The 25,965-nt window shown below is 35.9% G+C and overlaps 2 protein-coding genes and 1 pseudogene across 4 annotated transcripts; 1 reads left to right on the forward strand and 2 right to left on the reverse strand.

Moving 5' to 3' along the window:
• Nucleotides 1-2,043: 2,043 nt before the first annotated feature.
• On the forward strand, nucleotides 2,044-9,712 carry LOC129294366 (probable methyltransferase PMT25). Of its 2 annotated transcripts, none has more exons than XM_054932678.1 (9): nucleotides 2,044-3,252; nucleotides 4,106-5,169; nucleotides 5,244-5,393; nucleotides 6,698-6,968; nucleotides 7,067-7,177; nucleotides 7,260-7,434; nucleotides 7,999-8,268; nucleotides 8,891-9,085; nucleotides 9,168-9,712. In XM_054932678.1, exons 2-9 carry the CDS (start codon nucleotides 4,141-4,143, stop codon nucleotides 9,394-9,396), a joined length of 2,430 nt encoding a protein of 809 aa, XP_054788653.1. In that variant the 5' UTR covers nucleotides 2,044-3,252; nucleotides 4,106-4,140; the 3' UTR covers nucleotides 9,397-9,712. The 2 variants fall into 2 exon arrangements, with proteins under 2 accessions (XP_054788653.1, XP_054788652.1); XM_054932677.1 differs by having other exon boundaries at nucleotides 2,044-2,400.
• Nucleotides 9,713-11,601: 1,889 nt separating this feature from the next.
• On the reverse strand, nucleotides 11,602-20,894 carry LOC129294557 (wall-associated receptor kinase 2-like; annotated as a pseudogene).
• A 2,166-nt stretch (nucleotides 20,895-23,060) lies between these two features.
• LOC129294146 (wall-associated receptor kinase 5-like) lies at nucleotides 23,061-24,750 on the reverse strand. Of its 2 annotated transcripts, none has more exons than XM_054932295.1 (3): nucleotides 23,900-24,750; nucleotides 23,623-23,775; nucleotides 23,061-23,476 (listed from the first exon to the last, which is right to left on the reverse strand). In XM_054932295.1, the coding sequence occupies exons 1-2, from the start codon at nucleotides 24,483-24,485 to the stop codon at nucleotides 23,765-23,767; spliced, it is 597 nt and encodes a 198-aa protein (XP_054788270.1). In that variant the 5' UTR covers nucleotides 24,486-24,750; the 3' UTR covers nucleotides 23,061-23,476; nucleotides 23,623-23,764. The 2 variants fall into 2 exon arrangements, with proteins under 2 accessions (XP_054788270.1, XP_054788269.1); XM_054932294.1 differs by having other exon boundaries at nucleotides 23,623-23,805.
• Nucleotides 24,751-25,965: the final 1,215 nt, after the last annotated feature.

Consider the following 25,965-nt stretch of genomic DNA (forward strand, 5'->3'; position numbering starts at 1 on the left):
TAACGATCGGGCTTCTTAATTCAACTAATGTAACCCTGATCGGTGTTTCAGGCCTGCTCTATTGGGCCTTAAATGTTTGTTTTTGGTTTCCGTCCAAACATTGGGCCTCGTCAAGAATGGATTCGTGCATTCGTGTCAAGATAGTTGACACAGATATTTTGCTTCTTCACCTTTATTTTATTTTTTTAATAAATTTGTTGGAAGACCATGGAGCGACGGATGAGCACCGCTGTCCAAATTCGATTTCAGAGCTAACTGTCACGGGCTGAGAGTCTGGCGCAGCACACGGCGCCCGTGCGGCGTCCTGGAGGACCCCATAATCCTCAGGACAAGCCTTACCACGTACGGATCACACTGGTTTCGCCCTGCCATGGGCTCATCAGGGAGGCGGCACTAGCCCCCGACCAGTTGTGCACACAGTCCGAAGACTGAGGCAGAACACCCCCAATGCTAATGTCGCCCCCTTTACCCATATTGTGCGAGGCTAACCAGCGGACCGTTCATTATCTTGGTCTTTACACGGTCACGGAAATATCATCCGTGACATTCTCCCACACCCAATCTAGCACGCCCTCGTGCTAGGGGAGAACGACTCCGCCCAAGGATCGTACGTACAGTACTGCCACAAACACATCAGCTTACTTGCTGAGTGGCCACCCGAGTCCTGCACTCTTCGGACCCACTCGCACCCGCGAGCCAACAGGAGTGGAGTCGACAACGGCCAACCTTCCCGCCCGAGTCCCCACTTTTGGACCCACCTGCTCGGAGGCCTTTCTGGAGCGGTGCCGAGGCCGACCAGTCCCAACGTGGGACCCCACGCGCACACGACAGTAAAGTACGTCCTGCTCTGATACCACTCTGTCACGGGCTGAGAGTCTGGCGCAGCACACGGCGCCCGTGCGGCGTCCTGGAGGACCCCATAATCCTCAGGACAAGCCTTACCACGTACGGATCACACTGGTTTCGCCCTGCCATGGGCTCATCAGGGAGGCGGCACTAGCCCCCGACCAGTTGTGCACACAGTCCGAAGACTGAGGCAGAACACCCCCAATGCTAATGTCGCCCCCTTTACCCATATTGTGCGAGGCTAACCAGCGGACCGTTCATTATCTTGGTCTTTACACGGTCACGGAAATATCATCCGTGACATTCTCCCACACCCAATCTAGCACGCCCTCGTGCTAGGGGAGAACGACTCCGCCCAAGGATCGTACGTACAGTACTGCCACAAACACATCAGCTTACTTGCTGAGTGGCCACCCGAGTCCTGCACTCTTCGGACCCACTCGCACCCGCGAGCCAACAGGAGTGGAGTCGACAACGGCCAACCTTCCCGCCCGAGTCCCCACTTTTGGACCCACCTGCTCGGAGGCCTTTCTGGAGCGGTGCCGAGGCCGACCAGTCCCAACGTGGGACCCCACGCGCACACGACAGTAAAGTACGTCCTGCTCTGATACCACTCTGTCACGGGCTGAGAGTCTGGCGCAGCATACGGCGCCCGTGCGGCGTCCTGGAGGACCCCATAATCCTCAGGACAAGCCTTACCACGTACGGATCACACTGGTTTCGCCCTGCCATGGGCTCATCAGGGAGGCGGCACTAGCCCCCGACCAGTTGTGCACACAGTCCGAAGACTGAGGCAGAACACCCCCAATGCTAATGTCGCCCCCTTTACCCATATTGTGCGAGGCTAACCAGCGGACCGTTCATTATCTTGGTCTTTACACGGTCACGGAAATATCATCCGTGACATAACGCTTAGTCGTCAAAACTTGTCATATTTGTTTGTTCCAATTGCCATTGTCACCTGTTGCATTAAAAAAACAATAAAGAAAAAGAACAAATAGCACCTGTACGTATTTGCACCCCACTCTGACTGACATTATTTATCCTTTTTTTATTGCAATTAAATAGGCGTTTTGTCATTTGTGCATTAAATATGAGAAATGAGTGTGTTATTAAAAATTTAGGAATTATGAATAATTAGTATGGATTTATATTGTTATTCGTACATAAATAAAATACATTTATGCGCATCTTTCAACGAAAACCACTGGCCTCTGGTCTCGTGCGACTTCAATGGGCTTTGCCAGCGCAACGCAACGCGCATGATGCCTTTGCCCGTTAATCTTGTCTCTGTTGTTTTGCTTCCATTGAAATATCTACTGCTGTAGTCCTTCGCCATCATCCATTACCTCTGCGACCTGCGTGATAGTTTTATACAAGCAAAAAAACCCTACAAGTACCCAAGACTGAAGTCTGAAACTCCGACTAATTCTTACCAACAATTTGCCATTCCCAGCTATCTGTCTACTCGTCTGCTGAATATGATAGGCGAAAGTGAGTAAAGCCTGGTCAATTCGTCACAGTACCTTGTTTTTGACTTCCATTCCTTTCAAGGTAGGATGTTTCAATTAGCTTACCTTTACAATCATGATCTTCCGTTTCTGTTTGTGGGATGTGCTGGAAATGCTTTGAAAGGATGTGTTTTTTGGTAAATGTACCTTATTCGTGATGCTTGCCTTCCTTTTCTCTGCAACCATAAACGAACCTCGTCTCAGTTTCTCACTTTTCTTTGCTCGATTTCTTGCTTTTTTTCATGTTCTTTTGGGGTTTCCTCATGAGATATCTTGTAATCGACTTTACGCAAAATTTTAATCAGTTCCGCCAAGAGTTCCGCATCTTAGGGTGGAATTCTCCCTTGTAAGTCCTTCAAATATTGCGAGAAAGTTCCGATTTTGCGTTTCAAAGATGTAGCATTCAAATTAAATTGGCAGCGAATCTGCTCTGTACAAAGCTTTCTCGTTCAAACGAAAGCCAAAATTAGTCCATCAATGCCAATTCCTGAGAGTTGTGGTTCTAGGGGGAAAAAACAGTAGTAACTAAACTTGGTCTTAGCCAAAAGGCCGATATCTTGGGGAAATTCAGAAGGGATGGCATTGAGTAGTCTCTCCGCAAGCTCGGCAAGAGTTCTTAACTCGCAACTCCAATAGTGGATTCGGGAGAAGCTTGGCATCGAGGAGAAGAGAAGTGATGATAACTGGCGAAACTTATTCGCCACTTCATGCTGGGCAATTTGGGGAAAAAGAAATGAGTTTATATTTAAGGAGAAAATCATTGCTTATCACAACGTTGTCGGACAGGCGAGAGCTTGAGGTTCACATATGCATGATGCGAAGAAAATTTTCACGGCAAAGTCGAAGAGTGATAAACAGATTATGTGGAATCCGTCGGAGGAGGATCGTATGCTGAGTGGGTGCTTTTTCTTGCTTATTGATGGTGCTGTTGTTTTTGGCATTCGTCAATCTTTCTCATTCTCTGTTCTATTGCTTATTCTTCAGCTTCTGATTATTTTGTTGGGATACTGGAGGTCACATGTATTGTTCATCAATAGCCTTGAAATTTTGAAACTCAAAAAGAGTCTTTATTTCGGGGCCAATAAAAGAGCCTTTGGTGTCAACTACTAGGTTGCATAGATACGGGTACGAGTATCCGATATGATACAGCATGATACGAGGATACGGGAAATTTTTAAAATTTTAGGATACGGGTACGGGGATATTTATAATATATATTTCAACATTTTATAATATAAGTATAGGTATTTTGATTTTTAAACAAGAATTTCTAAAGTAATATAAGGATATTTATAGTAATTAACTAAAATATTAAGTGTTTTTTCAAGTTTTTAAGTGATAGAGTAAAAATTATTGAAAAAAATCATATTACAAATATTAGAATATGGAATACGTATGCAGAAGTATCCTACAAGTATCGTATCGGATACAGGTACGTTTACTTTTTTGAAGTATCCGTGCTGCATAGGTCAACTATTGAACTTTCCAAATACTTGAAAAGTAAAGCTCAGGTTTTTCATTCATAGTTTTTCACGTACTTCATTTATCAAAAATCCCTATGTTTGATTTTAGTCTTTTAGATGTTTATTTGAGTAGTATGGTTTAACTGCAATACTTTTCCCTCTTAATTACGTAAATGAGGCATTCTGATATATTTTTCTAAACTAATAGAAAGAAGAAAGCATGAATTAGCCAAGTTTTAGTGCATTTTTATAATGAATTTTCATATATTTTGCTTTCCTTACTAGGTACATGAAACTTGAAATATCAGAAGTTAAAAAGCATGGCTATTGTGAAGAATTCCCGAGTTGAAGAGAGGAAGAAGTTGAACTACTACTCGACAGTCTCTGTAGCTGTGTTTGTTGCATTTTGTTTACTTGGTGTATGGATAGTAATGTCATTCATTGCTCCACTTCAGAATTCAGAGTTGCTGGTATCTGAGACTATTAATGAGGTGAAAAATATAGTAGGTGAAGATGCCTCCACGCAATTTGAAAATAGTTCAGCTGATATAGTAGATGAATCAACAAAGGCAGATCTCCAGGCGAATAAATCTGAGAGTGAAAACCATTTAAAAGACCAAGAGGAGCAAAAAGCTACTGGAGAATTGTATGGTAACACAGCTGTTGCAAATCGGCTAGAGGATACTACAAGGGAGAGCTCTGATGAGAAGAATGATTCAGATAAGGGTTCAAGCACTAAGGAGAAAGACTTCAACAGAAACTTAAATTCAGAATCTGTAGAAACAGAAACACTAGGTGTCCAGACTATTGATGAAAAGGATTCGGACAAAAATGTTGGTGACAACAAAATCGGGACAGATAAAAGTACAGACAATATTAGACATCAAGCTGAGAGGGCTGGGGAGACTGTGGAGGAGATGATTAAGAAAAATATGCTTTCTAAGACAGAACAATCTACTAGAGAGAGTATCATGGAAAGTCATGAAAGTAGTCAAACTTCTGAGGATGCTTTTAATGCTGATACAGGGTCTGGAATTTTAAATGGTGGCAGTGCTACGGCAGAAAATGGAACGTGGTCAACTCAAGCTGTAGAGTCACAACATGAGAAGGAAACACAGAAGTCTTTAATGTCTAATGACAGCAACAAATATGAGTGGAAACTTTGTAAAACAACTGCAGGACCAGAGTACATTCCTTGTCTTGATAATTGGCGAGCTATTAGAAAGCTTCAAAGTATCAGTCACTATGAACATTGGGAGAGGCACTGTCCTGAAGAAGCTCCCACCTGTCTTGTTCCTCTACCTAAGGGCTACAGAATCCCAATTAATTGGCCTAGAAGTAGGGAAATGGTTAGTGACATATGCTGGATGAAAATAACATGTTGTTACTTAATGTTGAAGTTTTTTTGGGGTACCAATTGCAGATATGGTATAACAATGCGCCACACACAAAACTTGCAGAAGTTAAGGGTCATCAAAATTGGGTCAAAGTTACTGGAGAATACCTTAGTTTTCCTGGAGGTGGAACTCAGTTTAAGCACGGTGCTCTTCATTACATAGAATTCATTCAGAAGGTAAGCGATTCTCATGTATCTCTATGTCGTCAATGCCATTCTTTTTCTAATATCGTATTTTGCATAATTGATTGTTCTTGCTAAATATTTTTGAAAACCTACAACTTGATTCTTCAGTACGGGAGAGCAGAAATGTATTTATGTCATTTGTTGCATATATAGCAACATCCTTGTTTTTCATCAAAAGATACATTCGTAATTAAACATGCATACGGCCCTGCATGTCTTTCATATCAGGTGCTAGGAAGGCTAATGTATATATTGATTAACAAACTAGATTGGTTCATTTGTTGTCAAAAAAGCTCTCTAAGTTAACATTTAAGCGTTATATTTCCTCTTTTTCCTGACTTTGCTAGCAACTGTAGTTTGGGGTTACATACTAATATCTAATAATAGTTTCTAGAGAAATAACTATATCCTGGGAAAAAATGATGATGAGAAAGATACGAGTATATTTAATTTTTGATTGTGTGATTGTTGCGATAAGCAGAATAGATAACTTTGAGTCATGTTAAGAGGGGTAGAGGAAAGTTAAAGAGAACATTTTTGGAAATTGTTGATTGAGACCTCTTAATTAATAATATTTTTTAAAGCTTGATAAATAATAGAACACATTGGTGTCGTATAATCTATATAGCCGACTCCACTTAGTGAGATAAGGCTTGTTGTTATTGTTGTATTGTTGCGATGAACTTTGTAGAGAAATGGCTGTTGGTTGATGTTCAAATGTCAAAACATAAGGGCATTTATGATTATACTTACCATTTTAAGGCATTGTAAAAGTTCTCAAAATTTTGAACTGAATTATTACCATCCTTTGTTCATCTAACTTTTCTACTTTAGCACCTACTTATAGTGTGTATGGATATCCACTGAAAGTACTTTCTATCATGTTTGGCGATGGGGGAAATGTACATTTCTCGGAAGGAACAATTGCTCTAGGGTAGTTTCAGTTTTTATCTAAACATACCTTTATTCACTATGGCTGTCTTGATCTTCTCTGCCTTCATAATCCACCTATAATTTCATAATCTTGTTTCACAGTGTAAGGTTTACACAATGAAAAAAATTGCGTCTCTTGTATATGCTTTTAGTAATTCAATCTCAGTGGTATTTTATTTTTCATATTTATCTTGTCATGCCTTTAACTTCTTTAAGTTTAACAACTTGTTAATACACTGTCTTCAAAATTTTACTTCTCATTTGATTGGTATCTTCTCTTGAATGGGTTCTTGCACAATGGTTCAAAATTTTAGTTCCCATTTGATCTCTTCTCTTGATTGGGCACTTGTTCAATGGTCTAGTCTCTTCGTAAAATAGCATGGGGGAAAAGAAGTCGTGTTATATTGGATGTTGGATGTGGGGTGGCTAGCTTTGGAGGCTACTTGTTCGAAAAAGACGTTCTTACCATGTCACTTGCTCCTAAAGATGTGCATGAGGCCCAAGTACAATTTGCACTTGAACGAGGAATTCCTGCCATATTAGGTGCCATGGGCTCAAAAAGATTGCCCTTCCCTGGTTCTGTGTTTGATCTTGTCCATTGTGCGCGCTGTAGAGTCCCTTGGCACATAGAAGGTGGACAAACCTTTCATGAACTTCTCTTTTTCTTAACTTCTATTATTTCCATTCATGCTTGAATTATCTAGTAATGCCCTATTAATTGTACAATGCAGGTGGTAGGCTGCTGTTGGAGCTTAACCGTGTCTTGCGGCCAGGAGGTTACTTTGTCTGGTCTGCTACCCCAGTGTATCAAAAGAATCCAGAAGACTCTGGGATTTGGAGAGGTAAAGCTCATTTTACCCAAGTTTTTATTACCGGTAAAAACCACTATGGGGGTTGATTTTATGGAAAATCTATTTATTGCAGATATGGGTGAAATTACAAAGTCAATGTGCTGGGATATGGTGGTGATTGGAAGGGACAAATTGAATGGAGTGGCAGCTGCAATATACAGAAAACCAACTTCCAATGAATGTTATAACTCCAGAGCCAAAAATGAGCCTCCATTGTGCAGTGAGCATGATGATGCAAATGCAGCTTGGTAAATAAAAAGATGAGGGGACAGTTTACCAAAAAATATAAATTTTGTTTTTTGGCCAAAACCAAAAGATACAAGTTGGTTGGTAGTTTTTGAACAACTATTAATTGATGGGAATGGAACACAACAGGCAGCCTTATCCCACTGGGTGGGGAATTGGTAGGAATGGAAATAATTTGAAAATTCCTAATGAGAATTCATTAAAAAAAATCCTAATAAGAATGCATAACATAATTGAAACTTTCTAAGCTATAACAGATGTTGAACCTGTATTATTGGAAATTAAATGATATTTTTATTTGCATTTGTTGTTACATGCTTATGATCAGTTTTGGCCTTGTCAAACGAGCGTGACCTGTTCAAATTTGTCAGAGCAATGATTAATTTTAATGAACATGCTTTTATTCAAATATGAGAAATTAACAAAGCCAGTGAAACCACCATAGTCTTCAACTCTGTATTTGTAGAACTTATCCAAGGGTTCCAGCATTGTTGTACTTAGGAACATCTCTTTCTGATGGAGCTTCTCCTTTACTCATTACATGTACCAAATTCCAATATCTTCAGGAATGTATCAATAGAGACTTGTGTGCACAAAGTACCTGTTGGCGCATCAGAGCGTGGATCACTTTGGCCTGTACATTGGCCAATGAGATTGGAGAAACCACCTTACTGGTTGAACTCTCAGGCAGGTATTTATAGAAGAGCCGCTCCAGGAGATTTCACTGCTGACTCTAGGCATTGGAAAAATGTTCTTTCCCACTCATACATGGATGGAATGGGTATCGACTGGTCTTTAGTAAGAAATGTCATGGATATGAGAGCTGTTTATGGAGGGTAAGACATTCTCCTTTCTTTTGCATATTTTGATTCCCATGAATGCCATAATTCCCCGAAAGTCCCTCACCTTTGAAATTTTTTTAGCAAAACTTCTTGTAGCATTTTTTTTTTGGTCCTTGCATACATTTTACAATATGGGGGGAAAATATGGCTTTTGGCAATGTCCAAAATGTTGCAAATTTTAAATTTGGTGAGATCAATTGTTTTGCGTTATAGTTCTTATTCTTTCTTTCAACCTAAAAATGTTTTTATGAGTAGATCAATTACGCCTACAAAGTACCGATACTTCAAGAATTCCATCCTTGTATCAAATATGAATCAACACTTCAAATTGTACCTATGCACTATATATTTTGTCTTGTAGCAATGTCGTATTGCATCTTGTTTTGTATGAGTCAGGCCGTGCTTCTTAGGAGTCTAATGTTGTGTGATTTCATGTAATGGGTCCACTAGAGTGACTATCAATTCTTTTCCTTCTCATCTTTTTCTTGTTCCTTTTGAACGTTTTTTTTTTTTTTTGGAGAGAGAGAGAGAGAGAGAGTTTTAGACTCTTTCTTCCTGTGATTTCCTTTTTTTGGTGATGTAACTGCTAACTTCTGCAGGTATTGTTGTTTTCCAGGTTTGCTGCGGCTTTGAAAAACTTGAAAGTATGGGTAATGAATGTAGTTCCAATTGACTCTCCAAATACATTGGCTATAATCTATGAGCGTGGCCTATTTGGAATTTATCATGACTGGTGTGAGTCATTCAATACCTATCCTAGGTCTTATGATCTTCTCCATGCTGATTACCTGTTCTCTAAGACTAAAGAACGGTAAGTTCGATGATCATGAAAATTGTCAACCATGAAATCTCCTGAGATTCCTCTTGTTTAACTTACGCTTCACTCGATTCAGATGCAACATAGAAGCGGTGATTGCAGAAGTTGATCGGATCATGCGACCTGAAGGTTATTTAATCGTAAGGGACACTGTTGAAAGTACAGGTGAGTTAGAGAGTATAGCTAAATCTCTACAATGGGATATTCGATTTACATATTCAAAAGGCAATGAGGGATTACTCTGTATTCAGAAGACATTCTGGCGTCCAACCAAGACAGAAACCATTGTGTCAGCCATTGCTTGAGTAGAATGCTTTATTACCCCAATTTCAAAGGCTGCACTCCTTATTTTAACTTAGGTCTAATTGAAGAATGTCACCTGTCAATTATTTATATTGTTTCTTCTATAAATTTTTGGTTGAAAGTGTTCTAGCATCCCTTATGAGGTTTACCCTTTTCATATATTTTCACACCACTAGATTTTGTTGATGAGGAACTTGGATAGACGTTGGCACTGTGGAAACTAAATTGATGTGACTACGACAGGGGACTTAAATTGCTCTTGAAAATGTTCAGAATCTTAGTTTATGAAATTGTTGGAATTTTTTATTTGTATTTAAAGATTTGTATCACGCCAACTTCAACAATTGAGCTATTCAATCATTAAATGGTTATAAATTACTTTTTTTGACCGCACTGGTTATAAAATACTCAAGTCTTGTGCATACACAAGTTACTCGGCAGGTCTTATTCTTTATGGCTAAAATATATTAAATTTCTTTAAATTTTAAGATAGTTGTCTATAATTTACCTCACATTTAAATGTTTTAAATTTACTCTCCTAACCTTAATTTTGTTTTTAAAAGCCATCTACTGTTAATTAACTCTATTATGTCATGAATAGAGTTTTTCATGTTAGATTAATCAAATATGCACGGCATATGATATAAAAAAAATATTTTATCAATTTTAACATGATTTAAGGAGGGGGAAACTATAATTTGTACTTTTAACACATGTGATGATAGTCTTATTTTTTCAATTAAACGACATTATTTTCATTATCCATCATTAACACGATTTAAGAGAGAAATTATAATTTTATTTTATTTTTATTTAAGCCTTTTACATTAAACAAATCAAAAGAAAAATATCTAAAAAATATCATTGATAAAATTATATAAATAAAAATTTATCCTTTAATACAAAAAAAATTATGTACCATTGATAATAAAGAGAAACATGAATGAAACTAATACAAAAGTAAATATTTAAAAAATATATATTTTTTATACATTTAATATTGCTTACCTAAAATGCCAAAACAAAATAAAATTTGGAGAGTTAGGAGAGTTAATTTTAAATATTTAAATATAAGAACTGTCATATACAACTACCTTAAAGTTCAAAAGAATTTTATATATTTAACTTTCTTTGTATATACTCTAGTCAACTTTAACTTTTTAGTCTTGTGTGCGTGTACCCAAATCTAATGAAAAAAACCACTCCCTTCATGTTCGCCATATTGGAATTTAAAATAAAAAAAATGTTAGGGTTGGTCGATTAAATTTGTCCTCATCATGCAAACCTTTGTTATACTTTTTTTTTAGGTTGTACAAGGCAAGACAAGCTTGGAAGAAAGATGAAACAAGAAAATAAGTAGTATATTTCCTATCAGCCAAAATCATGGTGTTGCATTTCAAAGGACAGTACTGAATCAGTTGGATATTTGGCCCTGTTTCATGGGTATTCCGAGCAAAGTAATCTTACACATATGATGAAATCTTTAGGTATATTCCAAATGGATACATCCCTGTCCCTATATATATATCTATAAGTTCACACATGTCTCTAACTAATGCTTGAAGGGGTGACAAGGACCATAATCTTGAAAGATAAGGTTTTAGGCTTTTAATGAATCCAAATATACATGTATAGCTCTAATGTTTTCCTGATGCCATACTTGAAGGCCCGTTTGAATAGTGATGAGTTTGGCCATGGTGATTGATGCCATACTTATTGACACTTTCCTCACAGGGACACTAAAAAAGACAATTTGCACTTTATGTAAGCCCTTTTAGCTCTGAGTGAGTTGGTTAGAATTCTCTCGTGAGTAATTTACCACATGAAGAATTTAGTGCTCTCTGGGATAGGCCATCTCTACATTTTTGCCCAAACAGGATCTTGAGGTCTCTAATGGTAATTTTGGAGAAAATCATAAGTCGCTTTAACACTAAATCTGCCATCAAAATTCTTGTCTCTAACAAAAATTTTATTATACTTTAATTTATTTCTTAACAACATATTTGGCTTACAGAGTGAAAAGCAAAGAAAAGCTTAGACAAGTCTAATGAAATGCTTAGAAATTTAAGAATTATGGTTTTTGTGAAGAATAAATTGACACACATGATAATAGATGCACTTTAGGCCTACAAAATTAAAGTAAAAACAAGTCCTACAAATAAAAACAAGATAGAAGCATAGACATATGAATATCAAATGATCAACGCCTATCTACAATCTCCAATGCTATATCCTTTAGGTGTATGAACAAGTAAGTATTCATTTTCTTCCACTGTGGCATCCCTACTCTTCACCCAAGGATGCCTTTCCATAACAATCAAGCCCTCTAATTCCATTACTACTTCCTTCATAGCCGGTCTTTCCTTTTTATTAACTTTAACACACCTCATTGTCAGAAAAGCAACTTCCTTCAACTATCCAGCATTCTTCTTCTAATCTAAGAATGTCCTATCAAGAATTTCCATAAACAGTCTTCTTTTAAAGAAGACGCAAAGTATATAGCCAAATTTCTTTTTTCTGGTCTACTGAATTCAACTAATTCATTTCTCATAAGTAGCTCCACTAGTACAACCTCAAAACTATATACACCACTTTTCTTATTTAACTGACCTATGTAGAGACACTCTTGATCGTGTTCCTCACACCATCGTGGTAACTTGAGTCTCATCAACAGGGACAAGTCTTGAAGCTCCAAAATCTAACACCTTTGCACTATTATGTTGGTAGATTTTATATCCCAATGAATAATTGGAATAGAAGTTGCAGAGTGCAACTATGAAATGGCCTTGAAAATTTTTATACTACCTTTAATCTAGTCTCCCATGAAATACAACATTCATTCTTTAATGGGTCAATGTGGTCAAGAAAGGTTCTATTATCCACAAACTCATAAACTAATAAAGGAATATTAGTTCTAAGATAGCATCCTAAAAGTTTGACCATATTTCGATGATTGATTTGGGGAAAACACAACTACTTCATTGATAAAATCTTTATTTGTCTAGGATCCCCTCCTACTTTGAACTTCTTAATAATAATTGGCATGTTGTCCAATAATAGACCTTTATAAATTATGCCTTGCCCCCTTGACCAAGGATTCTATCTTCATTAAAGTTGTTTGTGGCATTTTAAAGCTTAACTTGTGTAAATATTTTGGCTCTGTCAACGTATCTTTGTTGTTGTGAGAGTCTTGTAGTGAAGGTTTCCTCCATTTTGCTCAAAATTTCTTTTCCTAATATGTTTCAAAGTTCTTTGCTTGTGTGCCCAACATAATATGGAAACTAGTATGAAGCCAACCAACAAAGTTACACAAATGCCTGCAAGCAATGTAGTCCATAGTACGATTTTCAAGTAGGAGAACAGATTTAAATTTTGACAAATATTCTATTATCCACCAAACTCATAAACTAATAAAGGAATATTAGTTCTAAGATAGCATCCTAAAAGTTTGACCATATTTCGATGATTGATTTGGGAAAAACACAACTACTTCATTGATAAAATCTTTAATTTGTCTAGGATCCCCTCCTACTTTGAACTCTTAATAATAATTGGCATGTGTCCAATAATAGACCTTTATAAATATGCCTGCCCCCTTGACCAAGGATTCTATCTTCATTAAAGTTGTTTGTGGCATTTAAAGCTTAACTTGTGTAAATATTTTGGCTCTGTCAACGTATGATAGGTTTCCTCCATTTTGCTCAAAATTTCTTTTCCTAATATGTTTCAAAGTTCTTTGCTTGTGTGCCCAACATAATATGGAAACTAGTATGAAGCCAACCAACAAAGTTACACAAATGCCTGCAAGCAATATAGTCCATAGTACGATTTCAAGTAGGAGAACAGATTTAAATTTTGACAAATAAATATATTCAAGAAGTATATTCCTCTATTTATTTTTATTTGTTCCCTCCAATCCAATGCCCATAATGTACCATACTCTGAGAAAATAGGAAGAAAACTCTATTATTAACCAACTAGGTACAAACTCATAACAAATTGAAATGACAGTAGTGTTTTTGAAAAGAATGGTGTTGTAAAATTGTTTTGGATGAATCCACATGAACATAAAGGATGCAACGCGAGACAGAGCCTTTACTATTTGAGTTCCTATCATAAGGCAAGCTTCCTAGCTAATAAAAAAAACCTTTCTATTATTAAACAAAGTAAAGAAAAAAAACATTACTCTTTATACTATAAATTTAAACTATTTTATGATGAAATTTTCATTTTAAAATTTGATTTCAAAAAAGAAAAACACAGTCTACGACATGCTCATTAAGTGCGATTATATGAATAAGTAAAGTAGGATTAGATTGAACAGGAGTGTCTAAAGTGTAGCTGGTTCCATTAATGTAGCCATCACCTTTGTAACTAGGTGGAGAAGAATGGTTGTAAACACTAAGGAAATTGTGGCACTGTGCATGAGTAGGGATATCACAAGTATTGGGCACATGATCATTATGCTCGTTAACATCTAAAAGTACAATTCATGGGATTAGTAAAGTGTTAATCATGTAGAAAGGAAACGATAGAGTATAGCAAAGTAGAGTCAGAATTATCTTGACATCCATCCGAAAGAATGTATGAATTTCATATGAAAGCCAGGCTTATAAAAGCATATTGAATCCAAAATCCATGGTGGAGTTTTGATAGAAGGTGTTGGAGGAGCATACATAATTAGGAGCTTCTTGATAAGTACCTTTATCAGCAGTAAGCCGACCTAGCATAAGCATGACATGTTGAAGCAGAAACTCTCCTGATAATCAAGAGAGAAATGAAAGGAGCCTTGTTTAGCAACAAAATCATCATCACAATTGTTGAAGTCCCACATGTTTTGATGGCAATTGAAGCTATATGATTGTAAAAGTGATGTTCCTTAATCAAGGAGGAAATCAACTTAGCAACACCTAATTCCAAAGCAAGTTTCACCAGCGTCCTGTTCTAGTGTAGGGAGCTAGTTACATTCGACAAGCAGCTAGTGGAATACTTCTGTCTATCCTGGAAATTGTTCAAGTGGCCATAACTATCACAACTTATCCTCACAAACTTGTCTATAGAGATAGAAATAAGGAAAGCAATGATTGTGAGAGAGGAAATAGAGAGGTTAAGATTGACTTATCTCGATTGATCGTAACAAATTTGGGAGATATACATGGAGATGTTCATGTGACTATCGAGGGATATGTTGAGGACTTGGATGTGTGAGGAGTCGTATTACAATGTGGAGTGGTTATAGGTGAGATTGAAGTATTAAAGTATTGATTCACAGAGCAGTTATCTCCAATGCCTAATAGATATGGAATATCCACGTGCGATTTACATTTGTCAAGGCAGTCATCATTCTGGGATAGTTGAGCTTTACTTGTTGTGGTTGCTATGGCTACTAAATCACCCTTACCTTAATAAGCCCCCTCATCTACTACAGATCTATCGATGTAACTTTACACAATATAGCTTGCATTTTTTATTGTGTATATATACCTTTTACTGGAGATTTAAGATGAGCTTGCATTTCATGGATGTGCTTACATATGATTCACTTCACATGAATGTATCCATCACATAATCCTACTCCACGAAAGAATGAACAGAGCCCAACTAATAGACTTTGACCGAGTCAGCCAATTTCACTAGAGCTTCAGAAATTAAATTTTCAAAAACAATTTTTTATTTTTATAAACAAAAAATAGAAACATCTCAAATCATTTTCATTTTATTTTTCTTGTTTTCAAAATTATTTTATTTGATTATTGAAAAAAATTTATTTTAATCAATAATTATTATAAGTTACCATTATTAACTACTCATGATCATCAGTATCAACTATTTTTTTTAATTAACACAACCAAATATTTTTTTTCATTTGAAAAACAAATTTTAAAACTATATTGCAAAATAATTTTTAAAATAAAAAAATAAGAACAAAAATCAAACATACCCTAAATGAACTCCCTGGCACCATTCACGAATGTTTATCCAAATCCTATCATTTTCTTCGAAGGTAATCGGTTAAATCCGATCAGGTACCCCAAAAAAAAAAATCTAGAATTTATTATCTAATTCTATTGAGATATCTACTCATCAAAACATCATTTTTTTTTCGATGACGTTCATTTTTATTGTTTTATTTGTACGCATATTACATTGTTTGGTGATTTTTTTCTTATCGATAGAATTTTTTTAATGCTACTTTTCATTATTTGTAAAATAATTTTGAAAAGAATTATTCATTGTAACAGCCAACAGGGTAAAAACTTTACATTCTAGTTGAACTCAAGATCATGGATATGGTAAGTGAAAGTGTGAAACCTTCTAGATGACCAGTCAGAAAGGAGAGCGTGAGGACCAATCAAAGACGGGCCACATACTTTGTATAATAAAGTTGGTTGATTGATGCTCCAAGTTTGTATAACAAAAATAAATAATTCTAAGAGTCAAAGCTATGATTTTGTGAATTATTCAAGCGACATTCTGTGGGTGATTTATTCTCTAATAATATTTGAATTTAAAGTTGATTTTGATATATGTGTTATCAATTTCTTATTATCAATGTCTTATTTTATCCTATTAAATATTGACGAAAGGAAATAAGTTATTAAATTAAAGTATGTATATTTAATGAACACAAAATTACAAAATTGTTAAAAAAATTTAAATAATAAATTTAAAATTTTTTTAATGATAAAATAAGTTATAAATAGTAGGAGAGAGAGTAAGAATTAAATAGAGAAAATATCATTCAAGGACAGAAGACTATAAAATATTACTACGTAACCCCCAGTTTTGATTTTAAAAAAATATAATACTCTTATTTTTCTTTTCTTTTTTAAACTTATTAATTAGTAAATGACTTATTATTAAATATAAATAGGTACTTGTTATTTAATGAATGACTACTCATTGAAGTATAATCTACACTTATCCCTTTTTAATTCCTACAGCCAAGCTCTTTTAAATTTTTAAACATTTTCAATTAGTGAATGGCTTATTGTTTAAATATGAATAGGTACTTGTTAATTAACGAATGATACTTGTTAATTAAAAAATAAAAGCAAGTGTATTATATTTTTTCTATCTAAGATTATTTTTAAATTAATTTCATGATCTTGCAATGATATTTTAAAAAAAAAATTATCTTTTGAAAAAATTTATCTTTGTTTTATTAAATGTTTAACATTCCTTGAATGATATTTTTCCTATTAAAGATTGCGACTCTGGCTGTGGGTGAGGGAGTCCTTGAGTCCTAGAGGACAAGTTGACGGTTGATGAAGACTTTGTTGGCCTTCATGGTGGCATGGGCGTGAATATCCCACAAATGACGTTTCCAGGGCCAACAAAAGTGAGTGACTCTGACTAAAGTCTTCTCCTCTCATATCATGGATGAAGAATGCACATCACTTACTAAAATTCTCCAGTCCGAGCCAGCAGATGAGTATAATTAAAATAAATTGTTGATGAAACTTGCCTACTCGACTAAAAATCTTCAAAAAAGAGGTTTGATAAGTTATTTCTTCTGATTCTATTTATAAATCACTTTTAATATATTTTGTCGAAACAAAAAAAAAACTTCAATCCCATTAACTTTTTTTAAAAAATTTAATGAGTTTTAAATTTTACCCTATTAAATATATATATGTTAAAAATAAAATAATATAACATTTAATAACCTTTTCAATATTTAAAAGAAATAAAATAGCAAAAATTAATATAATAATCATTAAGGTATCCTATAAATATGAATATTTATTGTAAAGGCTCCTGTTTATGTCAATGTGCACAAAAGAGATGTTGACCAAGATTTCACTTGCATTTTCAGCTCTGCGCAAACATTCAACAATTAAAAATACTTGTGTAAAAATCTGATTGATGAGTGATTTATAAATATATTGTAAATAATCTCACTGAACTGCTAAAACCCAATTTACCTAAATTTATTATTGTTATAAAGATATCCTACTGGCCAACAACATCTTATATCTCCTAAGAGAGGAGAGAGAATAGTTTATCAAAATGTTTTTTCATTAAAAATATCCTTTTTCAAGATTTTCATGTAATTCCTCATGCTTCAGTTATCAGTCGGAAGACTTTTCAGGATATATGTTTCATGTTCAGTCTATTTAATTTAACAAAAATACGGTTAGCAACCGAAGCTTTCTCATTTCTTATGTGCTAACAATTGATCTAGCTTACAAAAGAGTGAAAAGAGAAGCTTAAACAACTCTTCAAAATAATAACGATAACCAAACTCACTGTCTCCATCAGAATGCACCTTCAGCATACAATATATAGCATCCGGTAGAATATGAAATAAGAATGAACATGAACATCAATGTCAAGCAGGTGAACTAAGTGATCATCGTCCAACTTCAGTCCCAATACTATCTGCTTCTGTATCTGTCGCAGGCAGCAGCAGAATTACTATCACCAACTTTTATCTGAATTCATCCCTTGGCACTTCTAATTTGCAACCAGACCCTCCAACTCCTTTGCTATATCCTTCATTGCAGGCCTTTCCTCCCCTTTTACTTTAACACACCTCCTTGCCAATAAGGCCACTTCCTTCATCTGCTCTATATTCTTATGATCCACTACCCTTTTGTCAAGAATTTCCCACAAATGATTTTCTTTCATTGAAGACTCAAAGTACATTGCCAAATTTACTTGTCCTCGTCTATTGAATTCAACTACTTTACTTCCGGTGAGTAATTCCACGAGTACAACTCCAAAGCTATAGACATCACTTTTTTCATTAAGTTGACCTGTATGGAGGTACTCTGGATCCAAGTATCCAAAAGTCCCTTGCACCACGGTAGAACGAGATCATCAAAAGAAACAAGTCTTGAAGCACCGAAATCAGACACCTTTGCTTTGTAATTATGGTCTAAAAGTATATTAGCAGATTTGATATCTCGATGGACAATAGGAATAGAAGCAGTAGAGTGCAAATATGAGATTGCCTCAGCAATTTCTGTAGCTATTCGTAACCGAGTCTCCCAAGAAATAGGAAATTCAGTTTTCAAAGGATCTATGTGGTCAAGAAGTGTGCCATTGTCCACAAACTCATAAACTAATAAAGGAATTTCTGTTTCAAGGCAACATCCAAAAAGTTTAACTACATTTTTATGATTGATTTGGGAAAGCAAAGCCACTTCACTAATGAAATCCCTGATTTGTCTAGAATCCCCTCCTACTCTAGACTTTTTAACTGCAATTGGAGTGTTGTCAGGTAGTGTACCTTTATAAACTATGCATTGTCCCCCACAGCCAATGATTTTACTTTCATGAAAATTGCCCGTGGCATTTTTAAGTTCAGATTCTGTGAATATCTTTGTTCTTTCAGTATATCCTTGTTGTTGTGAAAGCTGTTTAAGTAGCATATATCCTCCATTTTGCGCGAAATTTCTCTGCTTGAGATTTTTTACAGTTCTTCGCTTGTGTGCCCAGCACAATGATGAGATAAGCGTGAAGACAACTAGAAGGGCCACACTAAAACCTGCAAGCAATGTAGTACAGCATGAACCATCCTCTGAACAAACTGAGATATTACATTGGTATTTTTGAAAAGATGGGAGCATTCAAATTTTTAGGATTGATTTGCATGGCCCTGGCATGTGAATGGGTAATAAAATCCCTTCACAAGATGAGCTACGCTACGTACCTAATAAAAAATTAAAATCCACCCTATTATGAACAAACAAAGACAAACATGCCTTAATTATGTTAAAATATGTAAATGAAAGTACAGATAAATAAACAAAGAACAAGGCATGTTTTAAACAAAACGCCAAAAAATTTTAAATTTGAAGAACATAATAAAAGAGAGTCATTCATATTCTTACCCAATGCCATTATAATGATAAGCCATTTATACTTGGATCGACGAAGGTCCAAGGTACAGCCAGTCCCATTGGTGTAGCCGTCGCCTCTATAACGAGGCGGACAAGAACAGTTGTAGCCACCATCGAAGTTGTAGCATTGCTTTGGAATACTGCAGTTATTGGGTCTACTACACTCATCAACATCTGATAGAGAGAGAGAGGGCATTAATTTAGAGAAGTAAATGGAGTGCTTCTATCACCCTAATGAGATATGGACCATTCAAATGGTTCATATTTAACATTTTTATATTTTTATTTTTATTTATTAAAATGTTATTAAAATATAAATTCATAAATTCTTTAATAGATATACTTATTATAAATCTAGACAATATAAATTTAATCTGAAAGATCCATTTTAATATAAATAAATTAACTATTCAAATATGTCATGTACAATCCAAATTTAATATTAAATTTTATATAAATTTTTTTTAATTAAATATATTAAAAATAAAAAAAATATCCTAACCAGCACTTTTAATTTTCTTAAAAAAATATAAGTTAAAATTTTTAAATATGAACTATTTAGAGTAAATTTAGATAGTTAATTTGTAAAAAAATTTAATATTAAATTTAAATAATTCAAATTAAATCTATATTGTCTCGGTAGTTAGTAATAAGCAAAAGATATATGAAAATTTTTAAATAATTGTTTATATTAATAAATATAAAATAATATATAAATTTTAAATACCATGGTCCGAAGATGAATCTGAAGTAAATGGTGCGAGAAGAGAGGCAATGATAGAATCACGTACGTACCGTGACATCCATCGGGATGGTATGGATTTCCCTCAAAACCAGTTTTGCATTTGCAGTTATACCCAACTCCATCACTAGAATCCTCACAATAAGAGTTGGACTTGCAGGCAAAGCCATTGATGCTACTGGAAGCAGTTTGGCAAGTGAGATTGGAAACAGTCCAATCCAGGGCAAAGGGGACCATATCAAAGGGAAATGAGTGCAGATAATCAAGGGAGAAATTAAACCAGCCCTGTTTGACAAGAAAAGCATAGCTGCAGTTGTTGAAGCCCAACACTTTTGAATGGTTGCTGACGCTGGATACTTCCAAGGAGTAATTATTCTTTCCGACAGGAATATTCACCTGGCAACACCCTGTCCCCGAACAAGTATTCTGATTGATGTCCTTCGGGGGAGGCGTGTCACACAGCGTCACGCAGCCACCGGAATAGCTAAGAGTGTTAGGGAAACTGATAACGCCCAGGGTGTCGCATCCTAAGCTTATGAACTTGTTTTGGGTGCTGGAAAATGGTGAAAGCCCCGCTGTAAAAACTGGAGGTAGACACGTCTATATTCACTCCCGAGTGATTGTAACAAATCTTGGAGGCAGGCATCGAGATGTCCATTTGAGCTTCTTGGATGGATATGTTGGAAACAGGGACGTTTCTGAAGAACAGCGTGGATTTGTTGCAGGTGAGGTCAAATGGTTCCTCCAAGAAGCAGTTGCGCCGAGTACCAGGTTGAACGCCCACGCCAAATGGAAATGGAATGTCCACGTCTCCGCATTTGTTGGGACAACCTGCGAGGGATTGAGCCTCGGTTGCTGCCATGGCTCCTGCATATAGAACCAAGTAGAAGAGTATCTTCAGAGCCATGGTCTCCCGTACTTCGCTTTCTCGGGGAAGAATAGCTGGGAATTTGGAATTAATGCGATGATACTGCTGGCTGCTCGAGCATAATATTTCTATTTATAAAATGATATCATCATTGCAGATTATTCACTTTTTCGTTCAAGGATTGTTCATCAATGATTCAAATTCTGATTGGGAATTACGGCCATTTTTCCATTAAGGACCAAGGGGTGGTGTTAACCAGATTCATCGTCTTTTGGATTTTGGAAGTAAATCTGTGAGCGCCAATCAACTTTAATTACATTATTACATATCTGATGATTGATTCGAAATTGAATGACCTAAAATTGACTTGAAACCTGATTTTTAATTAACTTGACAATTTATTACAATCAAATGATCAATCAACTTTCGATATTTTCAATAAAAAAATTGTTTAATTAAGTCACTGCTTCAGCTTGCTGTTTAGGAAAAATTGAACATTAAAAATACTTGAATTGAATAAAAATTTAAAATGATAAGAGCAAAATCGATCATCAACATAATTCAAATCTTGTATATCGTGCAAAATGAACAGCACAATACCACCTAAAATTCAAAATTAAATTAATTACTTGATAAAAAATAATGAATTTATTTCCTAAAATAATTGAGAAACATTTCTTACGTACATATTCATTAACTGGCTACAATTTATCTAATCAATTCAAATAAATTAGCATGATTTCGTGTAGAAATTAAAGAGTCGGTGGACCAGGCACAGAACGTGACCGATCCTGATCCAAACGACATTTTCGTGAAATAATCTGACCCGCTCATCTTGTCCAAACATCTGAATTGCCCGATGAGAAAGAAACTGCCGAAACATTTTCTTTAATTACTTTCTCGGACCTCACCGCTAGAAGTGCTCATTTAAGCTTCTACCATTTCTTCTCCGATCTTGGACTTGCCAACAAGCAAACTGTGGCCAAAATCCATAGCGATGACAAATTGAAAACACTCGCAAACAAAAAAAATCTACGAGGAAGACAGGAAAAATAAATGGAAGAATTAGGATCTTCAACTCAGTACGATGGGAGAAGAAGAAGAAGAAGAATGTTGTTAGAAGTTACGAAAATGTTGGAAGGGGAACGGAGCGCGCCTCGCAGTTCAACAAAACAGTTCAAATTTTTGGACGAAAAGGACGGCTGTGATTAATTCAAGCAAAACAACGTCGTTTTGATGAGTAGAATTCGGAATGCCAATGGCACGGGGAAATGGATATGGGCTCATGGCCTTTCTTAAAAAGGGCTAGCAACCGGGTTTTAACCGAAAAAAAAAAACTATACACATAACTAGCAACTGGATGAGAGCTACATTGCCAAAGGGTTTAATTTTGGAGCTTCCAAATTTGTTCTCCTAGATCAAATAGGGTTGGCTATAATAGTATAAGGTATTTTTGAATATTTGAATTCAAAATGCGTGAAAACAAATCAACTTATTGAAAAGAGTAATGTGTATAGTTTTGAGGTAATGTTTGTAAGGCTACTAGTAAGGAAAAAAGTCATTTCGTTTGACAGGCCAAAAAAGGAAGTAAATCTAGTAATGCACTTCCTTTCATATTTGAATGAGGGTCATTTATGTGAAGTTATTGAGAATGGCATAATGAATGACGAAAATAAGGAGAGGGTGAAAGAAGTGGCCATGCCTGTAGCAAGACGTGGGAGACTTGGAGGAGAGGAGAGACCCAACATGAAGGAAGTGGCAATGAAGACAGAGGGAATAAAGATGATGGAGAATCATTTAAGGGACAACCAAGACCTGAATTTGGAGGAAGCTCAAACATTATTGCTTGGGGAGACATCCAATTCTAGTGGATATGGTGACAGCATTATTCATGGAAATACAAATTGGCAAAGTATTTCGGATGATGTTCTAATTAACCTGGGCAGTGGAAGATGATTATTGAGATCAAAAGCATTATGTGCCAAGGACCCACGACACCAAATGACCTTTCTCAGGCTCCGTTCCCCTGCTACTTGATATCTCTATGGACTATGGGCATGGATGCAGCATGATGTAAATAAGATAGTGCTCCTACTATTTCTGATACTATCCTTAAATGGGTTTACTAGGTGATAAGGGAAGACTTTCTTTTATTATGAATCAAAGTAAAAAGAGTCCCATTATTAATAAACTCGTAGATGAATAGAGGAACTTCTGTTTTCAAACAACATACCATGAGTTTGACTTTATTGTGATGATTTATTTGGGAGGTTACAATCACCTCATTAACAAATTGTTCAACTTGGCTTTGATTCATCAGTTTGGATTTCTTGATTGCAAGAACTTTCTTGTCCGGGAGAATGCCTTTTTGAACAGTACCAAAACCTTCTCAACCAATGATCAAGTTGTCATGATAGTTGTTGGTGGCCATTTTTAATTCATTGTCAGTAAATATTTCAGTTGCGAGGGAAGGGCCGTGTTTTCCAAAGAGTCATTGTTGCAAGATGAAACACCGTTTTGACAATTTTTTTCCCCCTTTTGCTTGATGAGCTTCCTCTTTTGGGACACCAAGTACAACCAAGATATGCTCATAAACAGAGCTATCAAGCCTATACTTATACCTGTATATGTTTGATGGAGACAAATATTTTAGAGGACAAGGTGCATATGTTACACGTACAAACAATTAGCTAATAGCTTAGCTTAATGCTTAACAAGAATGAAGGAAACAAAAAAGGAACATTACTGAGAAATTAAAGCGCCTTACCAATGAAGACCATAGCAAGTGGAATTTTTGACTAGGGTGGGTGGCATCCCCCAGCGTGGTTCCATTCCCAGAGCAGCCAGGCGGGCAAGAACACTCAAAAGATCCAATTGTGTTGTGGCAATTTTCTTTACCTATGCAGTTGTCAGTAGATTCCTGGCATTCGTCCAAGTCTGCATTTCATTTCTTTGCGCCAAGAATGGCATTGGTGAATGCTACGCTGGAAATGAAAGTAATCAAGTTGTAGATGGTTGGAAAAGAAATGGAATTGTAAAATTACCATGACACCCATAAGAATGGGATGGGTTTCCATCAAAACCGGGTTTGCATTTGTAATTGCAACCAAATCCATCAGTGGAGTCGATACATTTAGTGCTAGAGGTACAGGCATAATCCGGTGTGATGAAAGCAACCTGACAAGTATCATCTAAAACAGTCCAATCTAGGACAAGTGGGACCACATCAAAGGGAAAGTCGTGCAGATAATCAACGGAGAAATTAAACCAGCTCTGTTTGGCAACAAAAGCACAACTGCAATTGTTAAAAGCCGGGACGTTTGAGTGGTTGAAGACGGCAGATGCTAGAACAGTGAGATTCCTCATTCCCACGGGAATATCCACCTGGCAACACCCAGTCCCCGAACAAGTCTTGTCATTCAAATCTCCCGGAGGAGGCAAGTCGCATAGCGTCACGCAGCCACCATTTTTAAGATTGTTCTGGAATTGAATTATGCCGAGAGTGTCGCAACCAACACTTGCGAACTTGTTTTGGGTGCTGGATAAGGTGAAAGGAGGATTGTTTTCAAGAGAGTGACTATTAGAGATATCGCTGCCCGGTTGATTGTAACAAATCTTGGAGACAGGCATGGAAATGTCAAGATGACCACCTTGAACAGATATGTTAGAAACTGGGCGGTCGCTGTAGAATAACGTGGAGGTGGAGGTATTGCAAGTGAGATAAAATGACTCTTGCAAGAAGCAGTTTCGACCAGTATTAGGTTGCACCCCAACGCCGAATGGATATGGAATCTCTGCATCTCCACATTTAATTTACTGAGGCAGCATTCAAGCGATTGAGCTTCTATAGTGGCTCCTATGGCTGCTAATAATAGTAGAATCAACCAAAGCTTCATAACTCTCCTCGCAGTCTCCATTTTTAGCTCTGCAAGAGGGTCTGCCTGCTCCGGATCCCCTTTAATGCACGCGCATGCACATTGTGTGCAAGTGCAATTTACAATTTTGAGCAACTGGCCGGTCAAAGTGAAAACTTCAATTTCTTGTACATTTAGGACGGCTTCCTTAATTATATAAACTAACTAACTAAAAAAAAAAAAAACGCGTTCAAGGGACTGATTCAATTCAATTATGCTGCACCCGTTCCTCTTAATGTTATTCATGTTGAAACTCTGCCGCGCGTCTCCTCGTTTGAAAGTTCTTGCCCCCTTTTATTCTTTATTATTATCAAACTTTTGTTTATACTGCAGCTTAATTGGTCAAACATGCTCAAATTATAGCTTGCCTATCATTGTCTACTTGTCAAGTTAGCCTCTCTCTTTTGACTAATCTTTATTCTCTCTACACTATAATATTTGCTATTGTCAGCAAATTTACTATTTATAAAAACTATTAATTGAAATCTTTTTTTTTAATATTCATTTCTTTTCATTTATACCTTTAAGTTTTTCTAGCAGGACATGCATAATTTCTAACATTTAAAGATAAGAAAAACAAAGGTTAAGGGAAAAATGAAAAAAAAAAAATTTATCAAATACCCGATATTTTAAACAAATGGGTGCTTATAGAAAGAAACTTATATTATGATTCAGAAAGAGTTTTTTATATAATATATAAATAACAAATAGCTTTGTTTTTACATATATATACACACACATTTTCTTTGCTTAAAAATATAAAGTATTTTTAATCAAATCTCACAATCAATAAAATAGTTATCCACTTTCTAACTAACCCTATCTTTTCATATTTATCCATATGAAACACCCTATTATAAATATAAAGTTATTAATCAATAGGCACTTTTAAAAAAAGAGCAATTATTACACCTAGAGAGACTAAAAAGGTCTTACATTTTTTAACATCGAACTCTTCAAAAAATGCCTTATATTTTTGAACGGAGGGAGTATATATATATATATATATATAATATTTGAACTCACAACCACTATTATTAGAATCAAACCGGACCAGCTAATTCAACTGGGAACCGATCCCTAGTCCAGTTCAATCATCACCAAAAATCAAAAAATTCAAAAACCGGTCAAAAATAGGTAGAATCGGCCAAAAATTGGGAAAACCGAGTAAGAACCGGTTATGTTTTTTTTTTATT

This window comes from Prosopis cineraria, unplaced genomic scaffold, assembly GCF_029017545.1.
Source record: "Prosopis cineraria cultivar Desert tree isolate PC_DT_omini unplaced genomic scaffold, ASM2901754v1 PC15, whole genome shotgun sequence".
In the NCBI taxonomy this organism is placed as follows: Eukaryota; Viridiplantae; Streptophyta; class Magnoliopsida; order Fabales; family Fabaceae; genus Prosopis; species Prosopis cineraria.